Here is a 25,975-nt window from a genome sequence, read left to right as displayed (position 1 = left end):
GGAAAGGAAGGAGAGGGAAAGAAGGGAAGGAGAGGGAAAGGGAAGGAAGGAAGAAAAAAAGGAAGGAGAGGGGAAAGAAAGAAAGGGAAGGAGAGTGAGGAAGGGAAGGGAGAAGGAAGGGAGAAAGAAAAGGGAAGGAAGGAAGGAAAGGAAGGAACGGAGAAAGAAAAAGGAAGGAAGGAGAGGGAAAGAAGGGAAGGGAGAAAGGGAAGGAAGGAAAGAGGGAAAGGGAAGGAGAGGGAAAGAAGGGAAGGAAAGAGAGAGAGAGAGAGAAACCTCACAATAGCCTTTATTGCACTTGTCACCGGAGAGAAAAAGAGCCCGCAAAACCCCTTCCCTCCTAAAAAAAATGCGCGACCCCCCCCCCGCCCCATCCAACCTGCCACACCAGAGACATCCCGTTTCCGTGCGTGCATGCACGGGATCCTCCGCCTGCGCGCCTTGCAAAGGCTGCTTGAGAGACAGACCCAGCCTCCCCCTCCCGCCCCAAACCCTCTGCAGCCGCCCCTTCACACGTTTGCCCCGCCCGGCTTGCAAAACTCGCACTGCGCCACCCGCCGACGCCTCCCGAGGGGCGGGCGGGGTTGGGGTGGGGGAAAGAGAGCAGGAGAGGCCGGGGATGCGCATGCGCCTTTGCCCACGCCGCCTGCCTTTTGAGACTTCTTCCGGACTGTGGCTCAGGTGAGCGAGAGCGCATGTGCGTCCTTCCCCAGGACAGGGGTGGAGTGGGGGGGCGAGGAGGAATAAACGCCCCCCTCCCTGGGTTTTTTTTTTTCTCTGCAAGAAGCGGGGGGGGGGAGGGGTGGATTTCTTTTTTTTTTAGGGTGAAGGAAGGAAGAAGAGGGATTTTTTGGGGGAGGTGGAGGAAACTTGCAAACAAATCGAAAAAGGGGGTGTGATGCATTTGCTGGACAAGAGAAGGGGCGGGGATTCGCCTTCACCCCCCCCCTCCCTAGAAAATGCCCTCTTTGGGGGCTGCCCCCCTCCCCAAGGAGTTGAATTAAGGGGGAAAGAGTTTAGTAAGATTTGAGGTTCACTAATAAAGGAGAATATTTGCAGCTCTGGGTTGAACGGTGGGGGTCTCCGAGCTTGTTTGTTTCCTTGTAGACCTTTCATGACCCAACTAGGGAACATCATCAGGGCTAGATAGGAGGGGCGTTTGAGGAGGGGAGAAGAAAGAGGAGAATGAGGTAGAGGAGGAGGACTATGGGGTCCTTGGGGGGCGTCTGAGCTGGGTGGTTTCCTTAAGAGACGTTTCATGACCCAGCTAGGTAACGTCATCAGTGGTGTAGGGAGTAAGATTTGTGGCGTGGAAGGAGGGAGAAAGGGGGGAGGGAAGGAAGGACTGTGGGGGTCCTTGGGGGTCTCTGAGCTGGGTGGTTTCCTTAACAGATGTTTCATAACCCAACTAGGTCACATCATCAGTGCTAGAAGAGGATGGAGATACATCAGTGCAGAGCAAACCTCTCTTTTAGCACTGATGATGTTCCCTAGTTGGGTCATGAAATGTCTGCAGGGAAACCACCCCGCTGAGAGAGCACTGAGGACTCCTCTTTGGGGTTCACTCTTAGTCATTTAGGGGGCGTGGAGAGCAGAGTGTTGGTTTGCACTCAGAGTGCCCAGGAAAAAAATATTATTTCTTAGGGGAGTACGTGTGTGTGTGTGTGTGTGTGTGTGTGTGTGTGTGTGTATTGGTGCATTTCACAGAGTTCAGTGGATTCCTGTCCTGTCTGAGTGCTGAGTCCCTTTAGTGCTGGATTAATGCTGGATAATTGCAAAGGTTTTAGTCTGAAAGGAGTCAAATTTTGCTCCTCAAAAGAGCATTTTTGGCTGTTTTGACGATAGCAACCCCTTGCCTGTACCCTGCTGCATGCACCAGGTGCAAAAGGCCAGGTTCACAGGTGAAAGTCCCATTAAACTGCTTTATTGCTGAAAGCCTCTGCTCAGGAATTTTCTCAACCAGGAGTTGACACCAGCTAGGAGTTAGGTAAGGGTTGGTGGAATTCAAAGGAGGTTGGACGGGGATGCCTGCAGGTGAGGAAGGGCTGGTTGTGGGGTGCTAATGGCCGACAGGTAAGCCCTCTTCCTCTCTGGAAGGGAGGTGGACTCTTGGAGACACACCTTGCCTTTGGAAGTTGTGGGAGCTTCATCGCTGGAGACTTTCAAGAAGAGATTGGACTGCCATTTGTCAGAAATTGTACCAGGTTGAGGTTGGGCTAGATGACCTACAAGGTCCCTTCCAACTCTGTTAATCTGAATTGGATGGGGAAGCAGGAGTGCAGTTTTTCCTTGCAACCCACAGCTCCCTTTGTGCCTTCTCCCCGCCAGCCAAGTGGCAGGCAGTTCCACGAGCCAGCCAAAGGAGGAGTGCATTTCTGATGCTCCCTGTTAGCTTCCAATAAGCAAAGTCACTGGGGAAGCTGGCGGGAAGTCGGAAGTCACTCTCTCTCCCAGTGCTGGCACTCCCAATTGGCTGGCGGTCTCAGGTGCGAAAGACCAGGTCCAGAAGTGAAGGTCCAATTAAATTGATTTCTTGCCAAATGGCCTAATGCACAGGAATATTCTCAAGTAATGGTCACCACCTGCTTGGAATTAGATAAGGGTCGGCGGAATTCAAGGAAAGTTGGACTTGGTCTGCTTGTGACGACGGAGGGATTCTTGGTCAGTGATGGCGAACCTTTTTGTTGTGGTGTGCCGAAAGTGTGCTTGTGAGCGATAGCGCCCACACGCATATATGAGCACCCACAATGCAATGCGCCCCCCCCGGGGCATGTGTGTGCAACACCCGCCTCTGCCTCACTGCACATGCGTGGCGTGCACCTCCCAGTTGATTTTTGGCCCATTTCAGGCCTTTTTTGGCCTCCCTGAGGCTTGAGGGAAGCCTCTGCAGCCTCAGTAGGCTGAAAAACAGGCCTTCTGGAAATACCGGAAGTGCCCATTTTCAGCCTCCAGAAGGCCTGTGGAGCCCTGGGGAGGACGTTTTCGCCCTCCCGGAGGCTTGAAAACCTCTGTAGCCTCGGTAGGCCGAAAAACGGGCCTTCTGGAAATACCGGAAGTGCCCATTTTCAGCCTCCAGAGGGCCTGTGGAGCCCTGGGGAGGATGTTTTCGCCCTCCCGGAGGCTCGAAAACCTCTGTAGCCTTGGTTGGCCGAAAAACGGGCCTTCTGGAAATACCGGAAGTGCCCATTTTTAGCCTCCAGAGGGCCTATGGAGCTCGAAAACCTCTGCAGCCTCGGGAGGCCGAAAAACGGGCCCATTCTGGCGCTTCTGGTATTTCCAGAAGGCCCGTTTTTCAGCCTTCCAAGGCCTCTGGGAAGGTGAAAACGGCCTCAAACAGGCCAAAAATCAGCTGGGAAGTGCGCGCGCGCATGCGCAGGGCAGGTAACTTTGGCTGGGGCTCATGTGCCTGCACAAAGGCTCCACATGCCACTTGTGGCACATGGGCCATAGGTTTGCCATCACGGTTCTAGGTTGGTTCCTCGTTTGACGCCGCCCTCAGCTTCTGCTCGTTTTTTTCTTCTACACGTGGCAGTTGCTTTCTTTTATTTTCATTTTTCCCCCCCTCTGGCTTCCCTTCTCTCCTCCCAGAATGAAAGAGTGGTGGATCCAAGTCGGTTTGCTGATGCTGCCCCTGCTTGCTGTTTACCTCCACATCCCGCCTCCCAAGCTGTCTCCGGCCCTCCATTCCTGGCGCTCTTCAGGAAGCTTCTTCACCTACAAAACCCAGAACATCTTTTTCAGAGGTTGCGTAGACGCTTTGTGCCAAGAACTTAGCCAGTTTTCTCCCTTCGGGCTGTTTGCTCACAACCTAGTTCTCGACTTGCGACCACCAATGGGCCCAACTTTTCCATCCCTAAGCGAGGCGGTTATTGAGCTTTGCCCCGTTTTGTGACCTCGCTTTTCCCCAGTTGTTAAGTGAGTCTGACTTAAGCTGAGTTTGCTTCTCCGAGGTCGCAAAAGGGGATGTGGGAGCATGACCCCAGCACATTGCAACCGTTGTAAATATGAAGTCAGTTGCCTAGCGGCCGAATTTTGATCACAGGACTGCAACGGTCATGTGCGTGAAAAATGGTCATTAGTCCCAATTGTTTTAGTAAATCTTTCTCCAAAACCCATCTCTTCCATTTGCAATAACATAAATTGCCAATTTACGTTATCAAAGTCTTCGCATCTAGAAACATCAAAGCCATTTGCTTCTCTGGATGTGCATCATAGTATTCCAACGTATTCAATATTATTCTCATATTGTCTTTTATTTGCCTCTTAGGCAAGAATCCATTTTGATCAGTATGTATAAAATAATTCAGATATCTTCTAAGTCTTTCTGCCATTATTGAGGCAAATATTTTATAATCTGCGTTCAGTAGGGATATAGGTCTATAGCCGCGATGGCAAACCTACAGCACGCGTGCCACAGGTGACACGCAGGGCCATTTGTGGTGGCATGCGAGCTGCCGGCAAACTTACCTCACTGCGCGTGCGTGCGCCTCACAGCTGATTTTCGGCGGGTTTGTGGCCTTTTTTGGCCTCCCAGAGGCTTGAGAAAGGCTTCTGCAGACTTTGCAGGCCGAAAAATAGGCCCGTTTCATCTCTTCCTGTTTTTCTGGAAATACGAGAAGTGAAGAAACGGGCCTAGTTTCGGCCTGCAAAGCCTGCAGAAGCCTTCCTAAAGCCTCTGGCAGGCCGAGAAAGGCCTCAAACCTGCCGAAAATTAGCTGTGAGGCACAGTGCAGGTAAGGGGGCAGCAGGGGTGGGGTGGGGGGATTGTGTGCGCATGCATAGGGGGCATGGTGGGGGCACCCATTGCCTTCTCTGTGCAAGCGCACACACAATTTTTGGCACAGGAGCCCAAAAAGGTTTGCCACCACTGGTCTATAGTTTTTTTATCTGTTGTAAATCAGTATCTTCTTTTGGTATAAGAGTGATGATATAAGCCTCTGTCCACGACTAAGGTACTTTCATTTTTGTCAATATCTCATTCATTACTTCAAGCATTGTAGCGCTTAAAGATTCCCCTTTTTCGCGGCCATTGTAGCTTCAAATGGTCACTAAACAAACAGCGGTTAAGTCGAGGACTTCCTGCAATTGAACGGAGGTGCCACTTCGATTCAGAGGAGCGTTTTTTTTTAAAAAAAGACATCAAAATCCCAAACTCACTGGTGTCTCCTTAAAGCAGCCATGGCATCCTCCAGCAAAGTTTCTGCAGTCACACAGCCGTAAAAAGGGAGGCAGCTGCTTTAATCGGTTGCAGGGTGGGAGCTGCGTTTGGCACTCCTGGCTGTGTCGAAATTCCTTTTCTGAGCAGAGTTACATTTAAAACATGGGAGGAGATTTTTTTTTTGTGGGTGTGTTGTGTGCGTCGTTTAGAAAGAGGTGATTCTTGACATGTTGCAATCCTGGGTCATTAAGGGCTTGGGGCAGAGTCGAAGCAAAATGGCATCCGGAAAAGGCAGCGAATCTTACCCAAAAGTGCTTTTTTTTTTTTTTTTAAGAGGCAACTGGACTTTCTGGTTTTTTCTTTGAAGTCGTTTCGCTTCTCATCCAAGAAGCTTCTTCAGTTCTGACTGGATGGTGGGGAGAGGAAGGATTGATACTCCTTGCAGACAGCTGGTCATTTGCACCCTTTTAGAGGGTTGTTGAGGCCACTTGGAGGTTTATCTGTGTCCTCAGGGTCACCTGAGTGGTGCAAATGGGTGTGGAACCTTCTGACTGGATGGTGGGGAAGGAAGGATTGATACTCCTTGCAGGCAGCTGGTCATTTGCATCCTTTTAGAGGGTCGTTGAGGCCACTTGGAGGTTTCTCTGTGTCCTCAGGGTCACACCTGAGAGGTGCAAATGGGTGTGGAGCCTTCTGATTGGATGGTGGGGAAGGGAAGGATTGATACTCCTTGCAGACAGCTGGTCATTTGCATCCTTTTAGAGGGTCGTTGAGGCCACTTGGAGGTTTGTCTGCGTCTTCAGGGTCACCTGAGTGGTGCAAATGGGTGTGGAACCTTCTGACTGGATGGTGGGGAAGGAAGGATTGATACTCCTTGCAGACAGCTGGTCATTTGCATCCTTTTAGAGGGTCGTTGAGGCCACTTGGAGGTTTATCTGTGTCCTCAGGGTCACACCTGAGTGGTGCAAATGGTTCTGCAATTGTTTTCTGGAAATCCGTTCATACTGTGACACCATTTGAAGGGTGTTCACCCCAAATTGTATAGCTAAAAAGTCTGCAGAGTCCTCCAGGTCGTGGTTGTCCCAAAGTTGCTTATTTTTTTCAAGAGGCAACTGGACTTTCTGGTTTTTTTTGTTCTTTTGAAGACATTTCACTTCTCATCCGAGAAGCTTCTTCAGCTCTGACTGGATGGTGGGGAACGGAAGGGTTGATATTCTGTTAGAGAGAGCTGGTTATTTGCATCCTTTGAGTGATTCGTTGAGGCTGCTTGGAGGTTTATCTGTATCCTCAGGGTCACCTGAGTCGTGCAAAGGAATGTGCTGCCTTCTTGGAACTGCTGAAAGGACTCTGCAATTCCCAAAAGCCTCCACACCCATTTGCACTACTCAGGTGTGACCCCGTGGACGCAGCTAAGCGTCCAAGTGGCCTCAACGACTCGCTAAAAGGATGCAAACGACCAGCTTTGTCCGCAAGGAGAATCGATCCTTCCATTCCCCACCATCCAGTCAGAAGGCTCCAAACCCATTTGCACCACTCAGGTGACCGTGAGGACACAGTGGCCTCAACGACTCACTAAAAGGAATGCAAACGACCAGCTTTGTCTGCAAGGAGTATCAATCCTTCCATTCCCCACCATCCAAGTCTGAACTGAAGAAGCTTTTTGAATGAGAAGCGAAACATCTTCCAAGAAGAACTAAAGAAGTCCAGTTGCCTGTTGAAAATAGACCTGGAGGACTAAGAATTTCTACAGACTTGTAGTAAATCTTCTTGAGGCTAGTTTGTGGTTTAACGTCTGGCAGAGGCAAAAATGGTGGTCTAGTGACATCCTTGGGAGGGAAACGCACCCAGGGTCCGAAGGATTCTCTTAAACACAAGGGGGGGCGTGCTGCCTTTTTGCAAATTTAAGAGCAACCTGCTCGTGTGTTTGTGTGTCTTTCTGCAATGTTGGGACAATCGGGTAATTCCGTCTTCGGGATGCCGTTCCCTTTTTTGCTCGTCTGCAAATAATATTAAATGTTGGAAAACCGAAGGCCCGAACTCTTTTTATCTCGAAGCGAAATTGAAATCCCCTGTTAAGAATTCACGATGGATTTTACATGTAAATTGAGAACCTTCTGTTTTATTTTTTGGGACACTCTGCTCAAAAACCCAAAAGTTCTCTAAGGAAATATATTGCTTTGCCTCTTTAGATTCGCCCGGCGCTGTCGGGAGTTCGGACATTGTGGTCCTGTTGCACGGATTTCCGACCTCGAGTTACGACTGGTACAAGGTGAGTTGGGGGGACGGACGGACGGACGGACGGACATGCTGGATGAGGGCAGGGTGGGCTATCGAGATGCCGTAAGAACCTCCCTCCTTGTGTTCCTCCTCCTCTTTCTTGTCCCACCTGCAGATCTGGGAAGGGCTCACGCAACGATTTCATCGCGTGATTGCGCTGGATTTTGTGGGGTTTGGCTTCAGCGACAAGCCGGTGAGTACATTTCGAAGGACATTCCACATTCTAAATTTCCTTTCTTCCCCAAATATTGTCAGCCTACCAGAGAGGGACTATATACTTCATGCTTCATGTAGACGGCAGCGAGAATTGCATTGGCACGATGTTGGGGAAATGAGAACAACCCCGTCAGACGAAAGAGTGATTTGGAAAATATTGGACTGTGCAGAGATGGATAGATCGACGCTGAAAATCTATATATATATAAAAGTGAAATACCCCTCACTCATCATCGCAAAATCTCCAGAACCGTAAAGCCTACAAACTTGGAAATTTGGCACATATGTTCCTCTTGGCTTTCTAGGGGCTCACTAAGAAAGGATTTTTCGAAAGGACCATCAGAGCATTTAGAGCATTTCCTATATTATTATTATTATTATTATTATTATTATTATTATTATTATTATTATTAACATGCTCTGATGCTAAGGAGTTCTACTCCCCGTCCCCACCTGAAAAAAAGAAATCTCTTCCAAATGCAAAACACAAGCAGACGAGAGGAGTTTCAGTCTCAGTTTCACAGCACCAACCAGCTTTTAGTACAGAACAGTTGAGCTAAGCCACGCCCAGGCTCCTTGCTGTCTCCTTGCACACACAGCAAATACTGTTTCAGTTTCCAAACAGCCCTCAACTCTCTCACACAGTAACAGGACGCTAGCCAGATGAATACCGATGGATCCTGGTAGGCGGAGGCAGAATTTTTTCCCCCTTATTTTCCTACCCAAAAACCAAGTCCCACCACATAGTTTCGTAGCGAAGCACGGGGATCGAGCTAGTACAGAAATGTTTTTGTGAGGTAGAATACCAGAAAGTTACAACAAAGGGATTATATACTTAATGCTACATGCATTGACCGCAGCGAGAATTTGCATCTGCACAATATTGGAAACATGAAAAAAAACCCATTTGATGCAAGCATCATTGGGAAAATACTGGACTCTGCAGAGATGGATAGCTCGACATTAAAAATAAAAGACAAAGGAGATACAGAGCAATGTTTAATGTGGGTTAGGGTTAGGGTTAGATAGGGTCAATGGTTAGAGGTAGAAGTTTCTGCCGCACAAAATTCTAACTGGATTTGATCACTCTGGGCTATGGAGATGTCCCATTGGAGAGTATTAATTACGAGACACCGAAGGGATGGAGGGTGGAAACCAGGGCCAAGGGTGGCAATGAATGATTTGTCTCAGAGTCGGCTTACACCCAGGCGGTGCCGGACATGTTAACTCCCAATAAATCCTTTCGAAGTTTTGGAAGTTTGGCTCGAGACTCAGGATTTAAATGGGGGGAACGGCTGGATTCCTGACACAGGACTTGATTCAAACTCAGTGCTCCCCCCTCTCTCCCTCTCCCTCTTCCTGGCAAACAGCGGCCTCACGCGTACTCCATCTTCGAACAAGCCAGCATTGTGGAAGGCCTGTTGCACCACCTGGGCCTTCTGAATCAACGGATCAACCTGCTTTCTCACGACTACGGAGACACCGTCGCCCAGGAGCTCCTCTACAGGTGGGTGGGAACGCTTCACACCCTTTTGCCTTCATCCTCGGCCTGTTTCTCAAAGGGCGACAGGGAGTCCTCGCTTTACGACCACGGTTGGGAGCGGGGCTTCCATCGCGAAGCAAGGCCAGGACGGTCGCTAAGCGTGCCGTGGCCAGTTTTGACGACCTGTTTCCCGGCAAGGTTGTTAAGCGAGTCGCCACGGTTCTTCAAGGGAATCGCGGTACAGTCGTTAAGCGAATCTGGCTTCCTTCCTTGAACCTGCCTATCAGAAGCCGGATGGGAAGGTCACGAAATAATGATGATGTGACCTCCTAGGGCAGTGGTGGCTAATCTTTTTGGGCGCCTGTGCCAAAAATTATGCACTTGCACGCTCGCGCTTGCATGCCAGCACCCAGAAGGCAATGCGCCTCCCCCAAACCCCCTACGCATGCGCACGCAATTCCCACCCACCCACCCAGGCTACCCCCTTACCTGCACTGCACCTCACAGCTGATTTTCAGCCAGTTTGAGGCCTTTTTTGGCCTCCCAGAGGCTTGAGGAAGGCTTCTGCAGGCTTTGCAGGGTAAAAATTAGGCCCGTTTCATCACTTCCAGTATTTCTGGAGCAACAGGGAGTGACAAAACAGGCCTAGTTTTCGGCCTGCAAAGCCTGCAGAAGCCTTCCTCAAGCCTCCGGGAGGCCGAAAAAGGCCTCAAATGGGCTGAAAATCAGCTGTGAGGCGCGCGCATGCGCAGTGAGGTAAGTTTGCCTGCGGCTTGCGTGCCGGCACAAATGGCTCTGCGCGCCACAGGTTCGCCATCACGGTCCTAGGGTGCTCCAACCGTCATAAATATGAGTCAGTGGGTGGTCAGGCGCCTGAATTTTGATCCTGTGGCCACAGGGATGCCGCCACGGCCTTTAAATGTGAACACCGGGCATAAGTTATTGTTTTCAATGCCGTCATAATTTCAAATGGTCGCTAAATGAATTGTTACAAGTCAAGGACCGCCTAGAAACTGTCAGGAACCTTCCTGAGATTTTGCAGAGTAATGGCTGGGGTTTGGTGCTGTTTTGTAGAATTGGGTTGCCTTAGTCCTTAGCGTTACAATTCAGGCAGTCCTTGTTTAGTGACAGCCTCATTTGTGATCTCCTTGTGTAAAGCCAAAGAAGGATTGTCACCTGCGGTTGGGAGTTTGCTTAGCTACTGCTTTGTTTAATGACCGTATCGCTGGTCACAATTGCCTCACTAAACAAGGACTCCCTGTATTACTTTGTATTTCAACCTTCGGGCAAGAGACTGGGCACATCCTCAGGTAAAACACATACACCTGGAATCCAGGTAGCCTTGAGAGTGGATGCTTCTTATTGCAGCTCCCCAAACTCGACAAACCTTCTGAAGTGAACTCAAAAGATTCCTTTATTCGGAGCGTCGGCAGCCCGGCAAAAAGTTTCTCTCTCGCCGCAGGCTAACAAGTCCATCCGGCAGGGAGATGAATAGTTGTCTGTCACATCTATTCGTCTCCGTCCCCTGCCTTTTATCCCCAGAGCTCGGGTGGGGCTTTGCTAGCAGCAGTGGCTCTTCCGTCCCAAGGGCCGGCCTATAGATTTCCACTGCTCTCCTCTCCTCGGCAAAAAGTTTCTCTCACCCCAGGCTAACAAGTCCGTCCGGCAGGGAGATGAATAGTTGTCTGTCACATCTATTTGTCTCCGTCCCCTGCCTTTTATCCCCAGAGCTCGGGTGGGGCTTCACTAGTAGCGGTGGCTCTTCCGTTCCAGGGACCGGCCCATAGATTTCCACTGCTCTCCTCTCCTCGGCAAAAAGTTTCTCTCACCACAGGCTAACAAATCCGTCCGGCAGGGAGATGAATAGTTGTCTGTCACATCTATTCATCTCTACTCCCTGCCTTTTATCTCCAGAGCTAGGATAGTGCTTCTCTAGCAGCATGGCTCTATCATCCCGAGGACCGGCCCATAGATTTCCACTGCTCTCCTCTCCTCTCTGCCTTCTGCACATCCACACGTCAGGCACTGGACTCAGCTGTCCCTCCTCTTCCTCATCAGCCACCTCCAGACCTGGGGGGCTGTTGACTCTCCACCTGAGGGATGACGGGCGGCCCAGGCTCCGCCTCTCTCCCTCCCTCCCTCCCTCCTTCCCCTCCCTCTCTCTCTCTGACCTCTCCATTGGAGCTCTCAGGTTGCCCCGATGCTGACTCCTACCCCTCCTCGTCCTCCTCTGATTCGGCTGTTGAGGGGGCCAGAGGCCCACAGGCCGCAACCAGAACATTCTCAGAACTTCCCCCCCTCAAATCTTACTTCGATGAATTGGTTATATTTATATAACGTTTAACTGTATTTTACACCGTTTTGTCTACTCTCAGGTATGAACAGAATAGAACGGGGTGCGTCCTCATCAACAGCCTCTGTCTGTCGAACGGAGGTGAGCGATTTATGGGGAAACCTCCCGCGAATTCCCGTTGCAAAATTACTCGGAGCAGAAGAGGGTTGGTTCAGTCTTTTTTGGGGGTGTTGGAGGGGTGGACACAGATGAATCCACCCTAGGGGACGTCGTTCAAATTAGAGGACAGCATGCCATCATCAGCCAAGTCCCCACTCCCATTTACAGGTACACGGGTCCTCAACTTATGGTTGCTTGCTTAGTGACCGTCCAAAGTTGCAATGGCACTGAAAAAAAAGTGACTCAACGCCGTTTTTCACACTTAACGACCGTTGCAGCATTCCCCCGTGGTCATGTGATCAAAATTCAGACGTGTTCTGACCCAAACCCTTTTTTCCAATAAGACAGACACGAACCAAAGGGAACCGGAAACCTTTTAATGATTCTTACGAATCCCCGATTAAAAGGCTGCTGCAGACTAATTAACTTTGATAAGCACAACCCTCGCCAAAACTGTGCAAGGCTGCCAAGAATAACAGATAAGAAATATTTCACAACACAAAGAGTCTTCAAATACCAACTTAAGATACTGTAATGTCCGCGAGGCTGAGTTTCAAAACGTCTTTGCTTCCTGCAAAGAACGTCCGATTCACCGCTGGCTTTTATTTCCTTGAAGGAGGGGCCGTTACCTTGCAGCCTTACTCCCGAGTCGCCCGTGCTGCTGCAGCTGCTCTTTCCTGCGAGCAGCCCTGCGTGCAAGCACACTGGGCACAGGCTCCTCGGGAACCTCCTCCTCATTGCTGCCAGCCCCCACAATCTCTGAAGGCAGCCGTCCACTCCCTCATGGTCCTGGCCCCTCCTCTGACCACCTCGCTCTCCTCAGCCGTCCGCAGCTGCTGCCGGCTAACCACAACAAGACTCTTGGCAACCAACTCTCATTTGTGAAGGTTGTAGTGTCCTGGGGGGGCGGGGAGGGGTCATGCGATCCCCTTTAACGACCTTCTAGCAAGCAAAGTCAACAGGGAAAGCCCGATCCATTTAGCGACCACGCAGGGATTCAGTTAAGAAATGGGACCAAAAAAAAAACGTTGTGAAAAGGAGCAAAACTCACTTGAGAAATTTCTCACTGAACCACAATCCATGTTGGGCTCATAAGTTGAGGACTCCCTGTGCTTTGAGCAGGGGGTTGGACTAGAAGACCTCCAGGTTCCCTTCCGGCCCTCCAGTAGTTGAGGGGCTGCCACAGAGAAGAGGGGGGGTCAAGCTATTCTCCAAAGCACCAGAAGGCCGAACAGGAAACAACGGATGGAAACTCATCAAAGAGGAAAGAGGAACCTGGAATTAAGGAGAAACATCTTAACAGGGAGGACAATTAACCAGTGGAACAGCTTGGAAGCAGAAGCAATGCTCCATTACTGGAGGATTTTAAGAAGAGGCTGGACAACCATTTGTCTGAAATGGTTGAGGGTTTCCTGGTTGAGCAGGGGGTTGGACTAGATGACCTCCAAGGTCCCTTCCAGCTTCTATTCTGTTCTATTTTCTATTCTACTCTATTGTCTATTCTATTCTACCCTACCCTACCCTACCCTATTTATTCTGTTCAATAAAGATTCTATTCTTATTCTTCTATTCTGTTCTGTTCAATAAAGATTCTTATTTTTATTCTTCTGTTTTGTTCTGTTCAAGAAAGATTCTATTCTTCTTATTCTTATTCTTCTATTCCATTCTATTCTGTTCAATAAAGATTCTATTCTTATTCTTCTATTCTGTTCTGTTCAATAAAGATTCTTATTCTTATTCTTCTGTTCTGTTCTGTTCAATAAAGATTCTATTCTTATTCTTCTATTCTTCAATAAAAATTCTATTCTTATTCTTCTATTCTATTCTGTTCAATAAAGATTCTATTCTTATTCTATTCCATTCCATATTTTATTCTATATTCTATTCTTCTATTCTAATTCTAACTCTAATTCTAATTCTATTTTCTATTCTATTTTCTATTCTATTCTATTCTATTCTATTCTATTCTATTCTATTCTATTCTATTCTATTCTATTCTATTCTACTCTACTCTACTCTACTCTAACTCTAATTCTATTTTCTATTCTATTCTAACTCTAACTCTAATTCTATTTTCTATTCTATTCTAATTCTGTTTTCTATTCCACTCCACTCCCATTTCCAATTCTTCCTTCGACATTCTTGCTGGAAAGAACCCGATGAAATCATATGAGGGGAACCGCCAAGGAAGAGAAGGATTAGGGCAGGACACGATAACTCTCTTCCAAGACTTGAGGGGCCGTCGCGGAAGACGGGGTTGCACCCAGGGACAGGACAGGAAGCAACGGGTGGATCTCCAATCTGGGAATCAGGAGGAGTTTCCTGACAGAACCGTTGATCAGCGCGGCAGTTTGCTTCCTGCAGTTGTGGGTGCTTCATCGCTGGAGGTTTTCAAGAAAAGATCGGACAGCTATCTGTCCGGAATAGCATAAGGTCTCCTGCTCAGTCAGGGGGTTGGACTACATGACCTCTTAAGGTCCCTTCCAGCCCTAGGATTCTATGCAATTTAAATGTTTAGGGAGATGCCTTTTGATCGCTGACCTGTTTTGGCCCCATCTCCCGCCGCAGTTCATCTTAGCGTAATCCCCCCCCCCGGATAAAAAAAATTGCTTTCGTGGCATGGAAACATTTTGGAACGAATTGTCTGATTTCCTGTCTTAAATTTGCAGGCATCTTTCCAGAAGCTTATTATCCCAGATTCATCCAAAAGGTAATTTGTCTTAACAGAAAAGTTTAGCTGAAGATTTCTCTTCTGAAGAATTCCTTTCTTGGATTGTCTGGCTTAGGTCTGCTTAAGCTCTGGCAGTGAAATTTCTTTCTTGCAAAACGGACAGCTGCTATTATTATTATTATTATTATTATTATTATTATTATCATCATCATCATTATTATAAAAGCAGATTAAGTAAAAACACCTAGAAACAATGATGGCGAACCTTTTCGGCACCAAGTGCCCAAACTGGAAGGCGCATGTATGTGCATGCTGGAAAACTGAAGAACAGATAGCCGGTGCATGCGTGCCTGATTTTTTTCAGTCCGTTTTTGGGGCTATTTTCAGTCTGGTTTGGGGGCTGTTTTCAGGCCAGTTTTTTGGGCCAAAAACAGCCCCAAAATAGCCTGAAAACAATCCCCAAAATGGCTTGAAAATGGCCCCAAAACTGGCCTGAAAACCAGCCGCTAAACTGCCCCCAAATGGCGTGAAAATGGCCCCCCAAATCTGGCCTGTTTTCAGGCCATTTTTTAGGCTGTTTTCTGGCACTCTGGCACCCATGAAGACCAGCTGTCTGGTGTGCATATGCCTGTTTCAGGCCTTTTTTGGAGCCATTTTCCAGTCTATTTCCAGATCGTTTTGGGGGCCAAAAAAGGCCTGAAAAATGCCCACATAATGGCCAGAAAATGGCCCCAAAATGTCCTGAAAATGCTCCAAAAGTGGCCCGAAAAACAGCCCGGAAAATGGCCTGAAAAAGCTGATAAAATCCAATCCAGGAACTGCTTTAAAAAAAAAAAAAATGTCCCCCCCCTCCTCTCATTAGACCCCCGTCTAATCTTACTCGCAAAGGCAATAATTTATAGCTGGGAGGAAGATGCGGCAGAGTTTCTGCCTTGCCTTTGGGGGAAACACGCAAAAAAGGAACGCCAACATTCCTTGAAAGACCAATAACCATCGAAGGGAATCGCCCAACGAACCGAACGAACGCACCACCCGGGATCTGGGTCGCGCCTTGCCCCCGACGGAAGAGGAGTCGGGGACGGGGCAGCCTCGGGTTACGACCGTTAGCCGACGAAAGCCAAGATGGCGTCTTGAAGGCCTCTGCAGCCAAAACTGAGCTCTGGATCGATCCAGAGCTTTGTTATCCGCTCCAGAGGCCTTCAGGAAAGCCTTGCCAGCCTTGCCGGCTGCAGAAGAAATGGGCCCGCAAGGCAGGTGTCGGGGTGTGCGAGTCCTGGCTACACCTGTCCAAAGGTAAGTAGTAGGGAAGCTCCACCCCTCATCCCCACCCTGGCTTAATTTTTACCCATCTACTCTGGAGTGGGTGGGATTTTAATTAGGGCTTATTTTGGGGGAGGGCTTATATTGGGCTCGTGTAAAAATCAAGCTAGGGCTTACTTTCTGGGTAGGTTGTATTTTCGGGGAAATGGTAAGAATGCAATAGGAATTTTTAATTTGGGCAAGGGATTTTTTTTCCTGCTAGCAGCTGACCTGTTTCGTTTCCAAAGAGCCTCCCTTTCTTGTTCTCTCCTCCTCCTCTTCCTCCCCATGCAAACTGCTTCCAGTCTCCTACTTCTTTTGCAGATCCTCAAAGATGGCGGGCTGCTATCAGCCATTATTACTCGGCTAACGAACTATTTCATCTTCACCAAAAGGTGAGTTTGCATTTTAAAGCGTTAAAAAGATATTTGGTCCCTTTTAGAACAGTGTTTCTCAAATATGGCCCCTTGAATTGAGGCGGGATTTCAAATCCCTGAATACCTGAAACAGCTGGGGAATTCTGGGAATTGAAGTCTGCCCATTTTAAAGCCTTCTGGCTGAGGAATTCTGGGAGTTGGAGTCCACCCATCTCAAAGCCTTCTGGCTGGGGGATTCTGGGAGTTGAAGTCCACCCATCACAGCCTTCAGGCTGAGGAATTCTGGGAGTGGAAATCCACCCGTCTCAAAGCATGCTGGCTGGGGAATTCTGGGAGTTGAAATCCACCCATCACAGCCTTCAGGCTGAAGAATTCTGGGAGTTGAAGTCCACCCATCTCACAAAGCCTTCTGGCTGGGGAATTCTGGGAGTTGAAGTCCACCCATCTCACAAAGCCTTCTGGCTGGGGAATTCTGGGAGTTGAAGCCCACCCATCTCAAAGCATGCTGGCTGGGGAATTCTGGGAGTGGAAGTCCACCCATCTTAAAGCCTTCTGGCTGGGGAATTCTGGGAGTGGAAGTCCACCCATCTTAAAGCCTTCTGGCTGAGGAATTCTGGGAGTGGAAGTCCACCCATCTTAAAGCCTTCTGGCTGAGGATTTCTGGGAATTGAAGTCCACCCTTCTGAAAGAATGCTGGCTGGGGGATTCTGGGAGTGGAAGTCCACCCATCACAGCCTTCAGGCTGAGGAATTCTGGGAGTGGAAGTCCACCCATCTCAAAGCCTTCTGGCTGGGGAATTCTGGGAGTGGAAGTCCACCCATCTCAAAGCCTTCTGGCTGAGGAATTCTGGGAGTGGAAGTCCACCCATCTCAAAGCCTTCTGGCTGAGGAATTCTGGGAGTGGAAGTCCACCCATTTTAAAGGAAACTGACGGGGGAATTCTGGGAATTGAAGTCCACATGTCTTCAAAGGTGTAAGTTTGAGAAAATTTGTTCTAGATTTAAGGATCCTCAATTAATCTTCCTAGAGCCCTAAACATCAGATTGAAGCCCATAGAAAACCATTTGGATTGGAGAACAACTTAAGAGTATTGAGTGGTGGGCTTGGGGGGCTAGTTTGTGTGAATCCTACAGTGCTAATCCATCTCTTCTTGAATCCCTCCAGCCTGGCCGAGGTCTTTGGCCCGCACACGCAGCCTACGGAGGCCGAATTGTGGGATATGTGGACAGCCCTGCGAACCAACGATGGAAACCTTGTGGTGGACAGGTAGGAGGTTAAATCCCCCAAATGCAGTACAGGCTGAGTCCTTGACTTACGACCGTCATTGAGCCTGCCAATCACGGTAGTGAGACATGATGACTGTAATGACTGGATCCATTTTTCTGGTTTTTTATTTTTTTTTTGTGGGGGTCCTTAAACAAATATCAGTTTCCTGCCTGAGTAGGGAGTTGGACTAGGCCAGTGGTCGTCAACCGGTGGGCTGGGGACCACTGGTGGTCCGTGAGAAAATGGTGGTCTGCAGAGAAATGTCCTCCCCAAAGGAATTAATCGGGGCTGCGCGGGAACACAAGGCTGCGCTGTCCACATGGCCCGCGGGAACACAAAGCTTGCGTCACTTGCATTGTGAACAACACGAGGGAGTGAGGGGAGGGGGGAAAGGGGTGGAGGGGGGGAACTTGTCCCACGCGCCCCACAAGTCTGGCCTGGCCACCGGGCTGCTTCTTTCCGCTTCTTTCTTCTTCTGCTTTTGGCTGCACGCAAGGAAAGCAGCCAAAGTCTTTCTTTCTCTCCCCCAAACTCCACCAGAAATGATTCTTTGGGGCCCTGCAAGGCCTCCTGCTCCAAGAAGCTGCGCCGGCAAACACTCATTTCTGGAGGAGTTTGGGGGAGAGAAAGAAAGACTTCTGCTGCTTCTGCTGCTTTCCTTGCATGAAGCCAAAAGTCTCTCTCTCTCCCCGAGAATGGAGCTGGAGACGGTATCCTGCGATCCCAAATAAAGAACGATCGATCGGTAGGAAAATGGGGTGGGGGATTTTCCTGCAGACTTTTGGGGGGATTTTTCCCAGGGTTTCTGGTCTGCAGGATTTAAAATGATGAGTTTGGTGGTCCCTGAGGTCCAAAAGGTTGGCGACCCCTGGACTAGATGACCTCCAAGGTCCCTTCCAACTATTCTATTCTATTCTATTCTATTCTATTCTAAATTCTATTCTATTCTATTCTATTCTAAATTTTAAATTCTAATTCTATTCTATTCTATTCCTATTCCTATTCCTATTCCTATTCCTATTCCTATTCCTATTCCTATTCCTATTCCTATTCTAAATTCTAATTCTAATTCTAATTCTAATTCTAATTCTAATTCTAATTCTATTCTATTCTATTCTATTCTATTCTATTCTATTCTATTCTATTCTATTCTATTCTATTCTATTCCTATTCTACTCTACTCTACTCTACTCTACTCTACTCTATCCTATCCTATCCTATCCTATCCTATCCTATCCTATCCTGTTCATTTCATTTCATTTCATTTCATTTCATTTCAGTTTGAGAGGGGGGAATAAAAGTTACTGGTTTCTGGAAGAAAATGCTGTGAATTGCATGGCCGGCTGGGGAATTCTGGGAGTCGAAGTCCCCAAGTCTCAAAGTCGCCATGGTTGAAGACTGGTATAGCAGTCTGGTCTTCTGCTCGAGCAGGAGGCCGGACTAGAAGACCTCTGAGGTCCCTTCTGACTCCGTTTACCCTGGAAAATCTTCACCCCTTGAATTTTGCCTTGCAGCCTTTTGCACTATATCAACCAGCGGGAGCAACACAGAGACCGCTGGGTCGGAGCCCTGCAATCCACCTCGGTTCCCTGTGAGTAGGACGGGCCCCTCGGGGCTTGGACGGGCTTTGTAAGAGCGGGGGGCGAGGGAGAATTTTAGGACATTTGTTTTCACTCGGGGCTTCGTGTCAACCTTCCTCTCTTCCAGTGCATATGATTTATGGACCTCTAGATCCGGTCAACCCTCATCTCGAATTTCTTCGGCTTTACAAGTAAGCTGGGGGCGGGGTGAGCAGAAGGTGTTCTAACTTAGGCTTCCCCAATAGCACGAAGCCGACTCCTCGTCCCGATAAAATCCCTTTTATTTAGGATTAAAGGGAATTCCTCTCCAGCAAAGTCCCGGCAAACAAGTCTTTCAGGATAGTTCACAACTACAGACCTTTATCAGGCTAGGAGAGCTGCCAGGCCGATAGCTTTCAAACGCCACGCTATAGCAGCAATGACTTGGCAAGAAGTCAGGAACCGATCTTCCCCCGAATGAAGTAATTGTCTCCTGCAAAACCCACTACTCTTTCACTCCTCTTCACTCCCTATGGGAGGGGCCATTCACCGTCCACCTGTGGCTTTACTCCCAAGTCAGCCCTTGTTCCTTAGCTGTTCCCTTCTTCTGGCAGCTCTGTGCATGCACACGTTGGGAACAGGCTCCAGCTGTTCTTCTTCCCCACTGATCTCCGACTCCGAAGGCAGCTGATAACTGTCGGATGACCCTGGTCCCATCTCTGCCTCGTGTTCCTTAGTTGTTCCCTTCTTCTGGCAGCTCTGTGCATGCGCACACTGGGAACAGGCTCCAGCTGTTCTTCTTCCCCACTGATCTCCAACTCTAAAGGCAGTTTATAACTGTCAGACAGCCCTGGCCCCATTTCTGCCTTGTGTTCCTTAGCTGTTCCCTTCTGGCAGCTCTGTGCATGCGCACACTGGGAACAGGCTCCAGCTATTCTTCTTCCCCACTGATCTCCGACTCCAAAGGCAGTTTATAACTATCAGACACGATTGACCTGTTTTACGACCATTATGATTTCTGGTTGCGTAATTTGAGGACTAACTCTAGACTTACTGTAGAAGCTTTTTCCAAAGGCAACTGGACTTTGGTTCTTTTTTTTTTTCCTCGAAGAGGTTTCGCTTCTTCTCCTCTAAGAAGCTTCCTCGGTTCTGAAGAACAGGGGAATTCTGGAAGTTGAAGTCCCCAAGTCTTAAAGGAGAGACTCTCTCCCCATGCGAATGGCCCTGACATAGTGCTAGTTGAGTTCTCCAATTGGGGGATGAATCTGCCTACCGAGATGAGGTTGGACCAGTTGCTTTCGTGGTGTGGAGACAATAACTTGGTCCTCAACACCAATAAGACCAAGGAGCTGATAGTGGACTATATAGAAGGAACAGATCAGACCTCCAGCCCTTTGCTTCTCAAGGGAGACCAAAGGGAGCAAGTGGACAGTTTTAAGTTTCTGGGTGTTACCCTAAAAGAGGACCTGACCTGGGGGTGCCCACATTGCAGCCCTGGTCAAAAGAGCCCAGCAGAGATGATATTTTATTTTATTTGATTGATTTATTTGATTTGTCAATCGCTTACAAGATAATAGATAGAGGTATATATATCTATAGAAGAACATTATACAACAGTGGTGGGACTTATCTCCAGGGGATGAGTCTGCCTACTGAGATGAGGTCATACCGGTTGCTTTCGTGGTGTGGAGACGATAACTTGGCCCTCAACACCAATAAGACCAAGGAGCTGATAGTGGACTATATAGAAGGAACAGATCAGACATCCAGCCCTGGCTTATCAAGGGAGACCGAGTGGATCAAGTGGCTAGCTTTAAGTTTCTGGGTGTTACCCTAAAAGAGGACCTGACCTGGGGTGCCCACATTGCAGCCCTGGTCAAAAGGGCCCAGCAGAGATGATATTTTATTTTATTTGATTGATTGATTTGATTTGTCAATCACGAGATAATAGGTATAAGTATAAACATCAGTAAGAATACAGGAAACAGGTACGAATCAATGGGGACAATAGGACAGGGACGGTAGGCACAACGGTGCACTTATGCACGCCCCCTTACAGGCCTCTCAGGAATGGGGTGAGGTCAATAGTGGATAGTTTAAGGTTAAAGGAGTGGGAGGGTTAGAGGATGTAACAACAGAGTCAGGTTGTGCATTCCAGGCATTGACCGCTCTGTTGCTGAAGTCGTACTTTCTGCAATCGAGTTTGGAGCGGTTTAGGTTGAGTTTGTATCCGTTGTGTGCTCTTGTGTTGTTGCGACTGAAGCCGAAGTAGTCATCGACTGGCAGGACTTTGTAGCAGATAATTTTGTGTACTACGCTTAAAGTCCAACCGTAGGCAGCGTAGTTCAAGGTTGTCCAAGCCCAAAATTTAAAGCTTGGTGAAGTCGGTAGTAGAATATATACTACCTGAGACTTCTCAGGAAACAACAACTGAATGGAAAACTGCTGGTGACCTTCTACCGCTGCACCAGAGGGAGTATCTTAACTTTCTGCACCGGTTTGCCAATTGCACCGGGGCAGATAGGACAGCACTCCAGAGGGTGAATGTCATTGCCCCGAGGATCATGGGTTGCCCTCTCCCCTCTTTGGAAGAGCTTTTAAGAAAGTTCAAAACATTCTTAAAGATCCATCTCATCCTGGGCACCCCTTTTTTTGTGAACTATTACCCTCTGGCAGACGGTACAGGACAATAATAAAAACAAGGACAAATAGGCTGAAAACCAGCTTCTATCCCAGGGCAGGAGCTCTGTTGAATTCTGCTGTATGGTGCAATATTAATGCAATATCAGGAGTTTTCAATTCGATGTATAGAATGTGAAGGATGTGTGTTTGTGTTTATTTTCATGGTCACGATGTGCACCGAAGATGGTATTTAATTTCATTGTACGGGGTGCAATGACAATACATAAACTAAACTAAATTAGTTCCTCCTCTTCCCCGTGCCTCTTTGGAAGGAGCACCCCATAACCTCTGGTCTTTTTTTGTGGGGGGCGGGACAGACAGATGCTTCCCACGTCGACAGTGACGGTGCTGGATGATCACATCAGCCATTATCCGCAACTGGAGGAGCCTCAGGGTTTTCTGAACGCCTACTTAAACTTCATCAACTCCTTCTGAGCCACAAACACGACGGACGGAAAGCATTCCCGTTCTTCGGAGGACAAATTTGGAACTCTGGAGCAATAGGAGTGGTGTGGGAAGAGCGCGAGGCGAAACTCCGGACGGCGGTGAACCAGCCTTTGAAGCCATCGCTGCGTCGGCGAGTGCAATTGACAGAATCTAGGCGACGGATTGGCGGGGGGGGGGTATTGGTGGAGGGGCCTGCAGCATTGGAAGGGAGACCTCCCCCCCCCCTCCAAAAATAGACTGTCTCTGGAGGATGCGGGGAGAGGAAGACCAGGTGAACGAACGAGCCGAAATGATGAGGGCCCATCAGGAACGGGATGATAACAATACAGCTATCCTGTGCTTACGACAGTTCGTTTAATGACCGAAGTTACAACAGCACTGGAAAAGGGGACTTACAAGCCTTTTTTCACACTTGTGAGCATTTTCCCACACTTATGACCATTGCGGCATCCCTGCGGTCATGTGATCAAACTTCGGACGCTTGGCACCTGACTCATATTTTAGACAGTTTTTGTGGTGTCCCAGGACATGGGATATTTTGGGGAACTCTGCTGTTATGAAACTCATCAAATTTGTTACTCGGCGCCTTTTGACACAGAACGTTTGCCCCCGTCGTTCAGCGCACAAGCTACCGGCAGTCGTCACCTTATGTCCGAGCGTTTGCAGCATGACTGCTATTGTGAGACAACCCCGGAGCAAAACACAGCACAGAGACTTATATACAGACATATACGTGGTAGGCAAAATACCTCACAATCTTCCGGTCAGGGTTCCGGCAGTTACTCCAATTAAATCACGAGCCTTGAGCCACCCTCCCAAAAACTAAAGAGGATTTATTTGAAGTTATTATTCTACTTCCGGCAGTAACCTGGGCGTAGCCAATGCTGAGATACGGAATTCACCGTCACCCTTGATCCCGCTTTTCCCTTCAACTCTCTGGGTGTATCCTCCAACGAAACACGTCCATAGCCAAGAGTCATCAATCTTGCTCTCCAATTAGATTTCTGCGTGGCAGAAGCTTCAGTCATCTAATCCAGTGGCCCCCAACCTTTTTTGCGCCACGGCCCGGTACCGGCATTACAAAATGATCCGCGGCCCGGTACCGGCATCAGCACGCATGACAAGGCAAGGCGAGCCGAGCGACCGGCCAGCCAGCCATCCCCCGCTTCTCCCCGCCACCTCCAACTCCTCCTTTGTACCTTTGTCGATGGGCTTCGCTTCGGGACGGCTTTGGGACGGTCGCTTGGCTCGCCTTGCCTTGGATGCTGAAAGAATCCTCGTGCCTTAGTTTCGTAGGAAGTCGCCCCCCTTCGATGAAACTAAGGCGCGAGGATTCCTTCAGGACCCAAACGGCACTTTCCAACCAGAAAAGCTCACCCGGAAGCACTTTCTCGTCAAACAAGATGGCGGCGCCCAGCAAACCGGCGGCCCGGTAGGAAATGTTCCACGGACCGGGACCGGTCCGCGGCCCGGTGGTTGGGGATCCCTGATCTAATCAGTCGTTGAAGAAAATATGAACAGAATGTACTTTCGATTCCACACTGCCGCCTGCTTTTTGACACCCTCCCCTTCTTTCTGTTGTCAACTATAAAATGTGCATACAAAATGTTTTTTGAGTTGACATTTTCTTCTTAAACTCTACATGGAGACCGCTGGAATGAATACCGGCCACGAGGAGAGAGGGCCTGTCCTCTAATGGCTGCCTTTATATGAACCCCTCTTAAAGGGGTAGACCCCATCCCCAGTCTTAAAGGAGCAGTACCAATTCATCCTCAATTGCATCAGCCTCATCTTGCATCAGCCAACCTGGTCAGCCCTTAAATTGCAGTACTGTAACAACTTAGGACCCCAACGGAGTCCCGAACCTTGTCGCGGTGAGACATTTGTAAAGCGCGCGTGAGCCGGTTTCGTGACTTTTCTTGCCGCCATCGCACTGTGAATCTCCGTGGTTTTTTTAAGTGAGTCATCTGGTTGTTAAGTGAATCTGGCTCCCCACCCCGACTTGGCTTGTTAGGAAGGTTGGGAATCACATGACACCGCTCCCCCAGGGATCCCCGCGACGGTCGTAAGTACGAGTCCCTTGCCGCAGGCCTGAAGTTTGATCACGGGGACAGAGTGGGTGCTGGAATGGACATACAGCGTAGGGGGGAAAAAAAAACAGTCATTTTTTTTTCCTGTGCCGTTGTAACTTTGAACGGACGCTAAATGAACCGCTGTAAGTTGAGGACGGCCTTGTGGCAGCCATGATGAGCTTCGTTTTCTGTAAGTTTGCCTCGTCTCCTTTTCAGCCCGTTTAAATTGTAAATTTGGGAGGGCAGCTATAAAGAGATTCTTTTTGATTATTCTCACGGATCCAGGCTCCTTGAATCGTAAGAGTCAAGAATGAATTATTTTCCACGCTGCCTTTTTTACACACCCCAATTACAGGTAGTCCTCGGCTTATGACCACCATTGAGCCCAAGGTTTCTGTTGCTAAACAAGACCGGTTAAGTGAGTTTTGCCCCGTGTTTACGACCTTCCTGGCCGCTTTCGTTAAGTTAGTCACACGGTCGTTAAGTGAGCCTTCCTCATCGTCTTTGCTCGTCAGAAGGACGCAAAGGAGAATCACGCAACCCTGGGGACCCCGCGACCGTCGTAAATGCAAGTCAGTAGCCGAGCGTCTGAATTTTGATGACATGACCTCTGGGGATGCTGCCGTGGTCCCAAGTCACTTCCTTCAGTCCCCTTGTAAATGGTCACTAAATGAGCTACAGCTAGTCCTCAACTTACGATCACAATTGAGCCCAATGTTTCTGTTGCTAAACGAGACATTCATTAAGCGAGTGTTGTCCCATTTTAAGACTTTTCTCACCGCCTTGGTTAAGTGAATCACTGCAGTTGTTAAATTAGTAGCACGGTTGTTAAGTGAATTTGGCTTCCCCCTGCTGGTCAGAAGGTCTCAAAAGGGGATTGGGTGACCCCGGGGGGACACTGCAGCCGTCATAAACGCGAGACAGTCAAGCACCTGAAGGTCAATCAAGTGACCAGGGGCATGCTGAAACAGTCGTAAGGGTGAAAAACGGACAAGTCACTTTGTTCAGCGCCGTCGTAACTCCAAAAAGTCACTGAGCGAACTGTCGTAAGTCGCGGACTCTCTGTTGTCGTAAGTTGAGGGCTTACTTGCTTTTGTCCTAGGCTGAAACACCCCAAGGTCTTTCCCTCAGTTGCTTTTGGTCCATCATTTTTTTAAACTTTTAACAACTTTTTAAAGAGGTCTGGACTTCAACTCCCAGAATTCCCCAGCCAGCTTCGAGAGTTAGAGCCCAGACACTTTCAAGCTTATTTTCCCCCCAAAATAAGACCTTGTCTTATATTATTTTTTGCCAGCAAAAAGGGCACCAGGTCTTATTTTGAGGGGACATCCTCCACCAACTAACCTCACTTGCGTGTGTCGCCCCCTGACCTCCTTTTCCCTGTCAGAAGCCTTTCGACCTGAGGTCCGTGCCGCCGGCCACGGCCCCCGCCTCCGAGCAAAAAGCAGGTACTGGGTTCGAGGGTTGTCAGGCTAACGACCAAGCTCAGAAAACCACCAAGGTCCCCCACAGTCCTCCTCTTCTCCACAAACCCCACTCCTTTCTACCATGTTTCCCCAAAAATAAGACCCTGTCTTCTATTTTCTTGGCCACCAAAAAAAAGGCACCAGGTCTTATTTTCGGGGGATTTCATCCAATGATTTCATCCACTGTCCCCCGGCCTCCTTTTCATTGTCTGAGGCCTTCAGGAACCTCTTCTGTGGCCGGCAAGGCTTCAGGATCGATCCAGAGCTTTGTTCTCCGCTCCAGAGGCCTTCAGGAAAGAATTGCCAGCCTTGCCGGCTGCAGAAGAAATGGACCGGCAAGGCAGATGTCGGGGTGTGCGAGGCCTGGCTACACCTGTCCAAAGGTAAGTAGTAGGGCTGCTCCATCCTCTGGAGTGGGTGGGGTCTTAATTAGGGCTTATTTTGGGCACAGAGGTTAAAAATCAAGCTAGGGCTTACTTTCGGGATAGGTCATATATTTTCGACGAAACGGTAGCACTGTTTACGATGTTTTTTTCTTTCCAGTGGGACCA

General features: G+C 48.8%; 1 protein-coding gene across 1 annotated transcript; it reads left to right on the top strand.

Moving 5' to 3' along the window:
* Window positions 1–597: 597 nt before the first annotated feature.
* MEST (mesoderm specific transcript) lies at window positions 598–24,032 on the top strand. Its single transcript, XM_026722327.2, has 12 exons — window positions 598–681; window positions 3,589–3,743; window positions 7,348–7,427; window positions 7,551–7,628; window positions 9,022–9,158; window positions 11,510–11,568; window positions 14,256–14,296; window positions 15,881–15,951; window positions 17,097–17,198; window positions 18,713–18,789; window positions 18,906–18,969; window positions 21,757–24,032. The coding sequence occupies exons 1-12, from the start codon at window positions 620–622 to the stop codon at window positions 21,872–21,874; spliced, it is 1,044 nt and encodes a 347-aa protein (XP_026578112.2). The 5' UTR covers window positions 598–619; the 3' UTR covers window positions 21,875–24,032.
* Window positions 24,033–25,975: the final 1,943 nt, after the last annotated feature.

Source organism: Pseudonaja textilis, chromosome 5 (assembly GCF_049901715.1).
Source record: "Pseudonaja textilis isolate UNSWEBS1 chromosome 5, rPseTex1.2, whole genome shotgun sequence".
NCBI lineage: Eukaryota > Metazoa > Chordata > Lepidosauria > Squamata > Elapidae > Pseudonaja > Pseudonaja textilis.
This window is presented reverse-complemented; position numbering and strand designations above follow the sequence as displayed.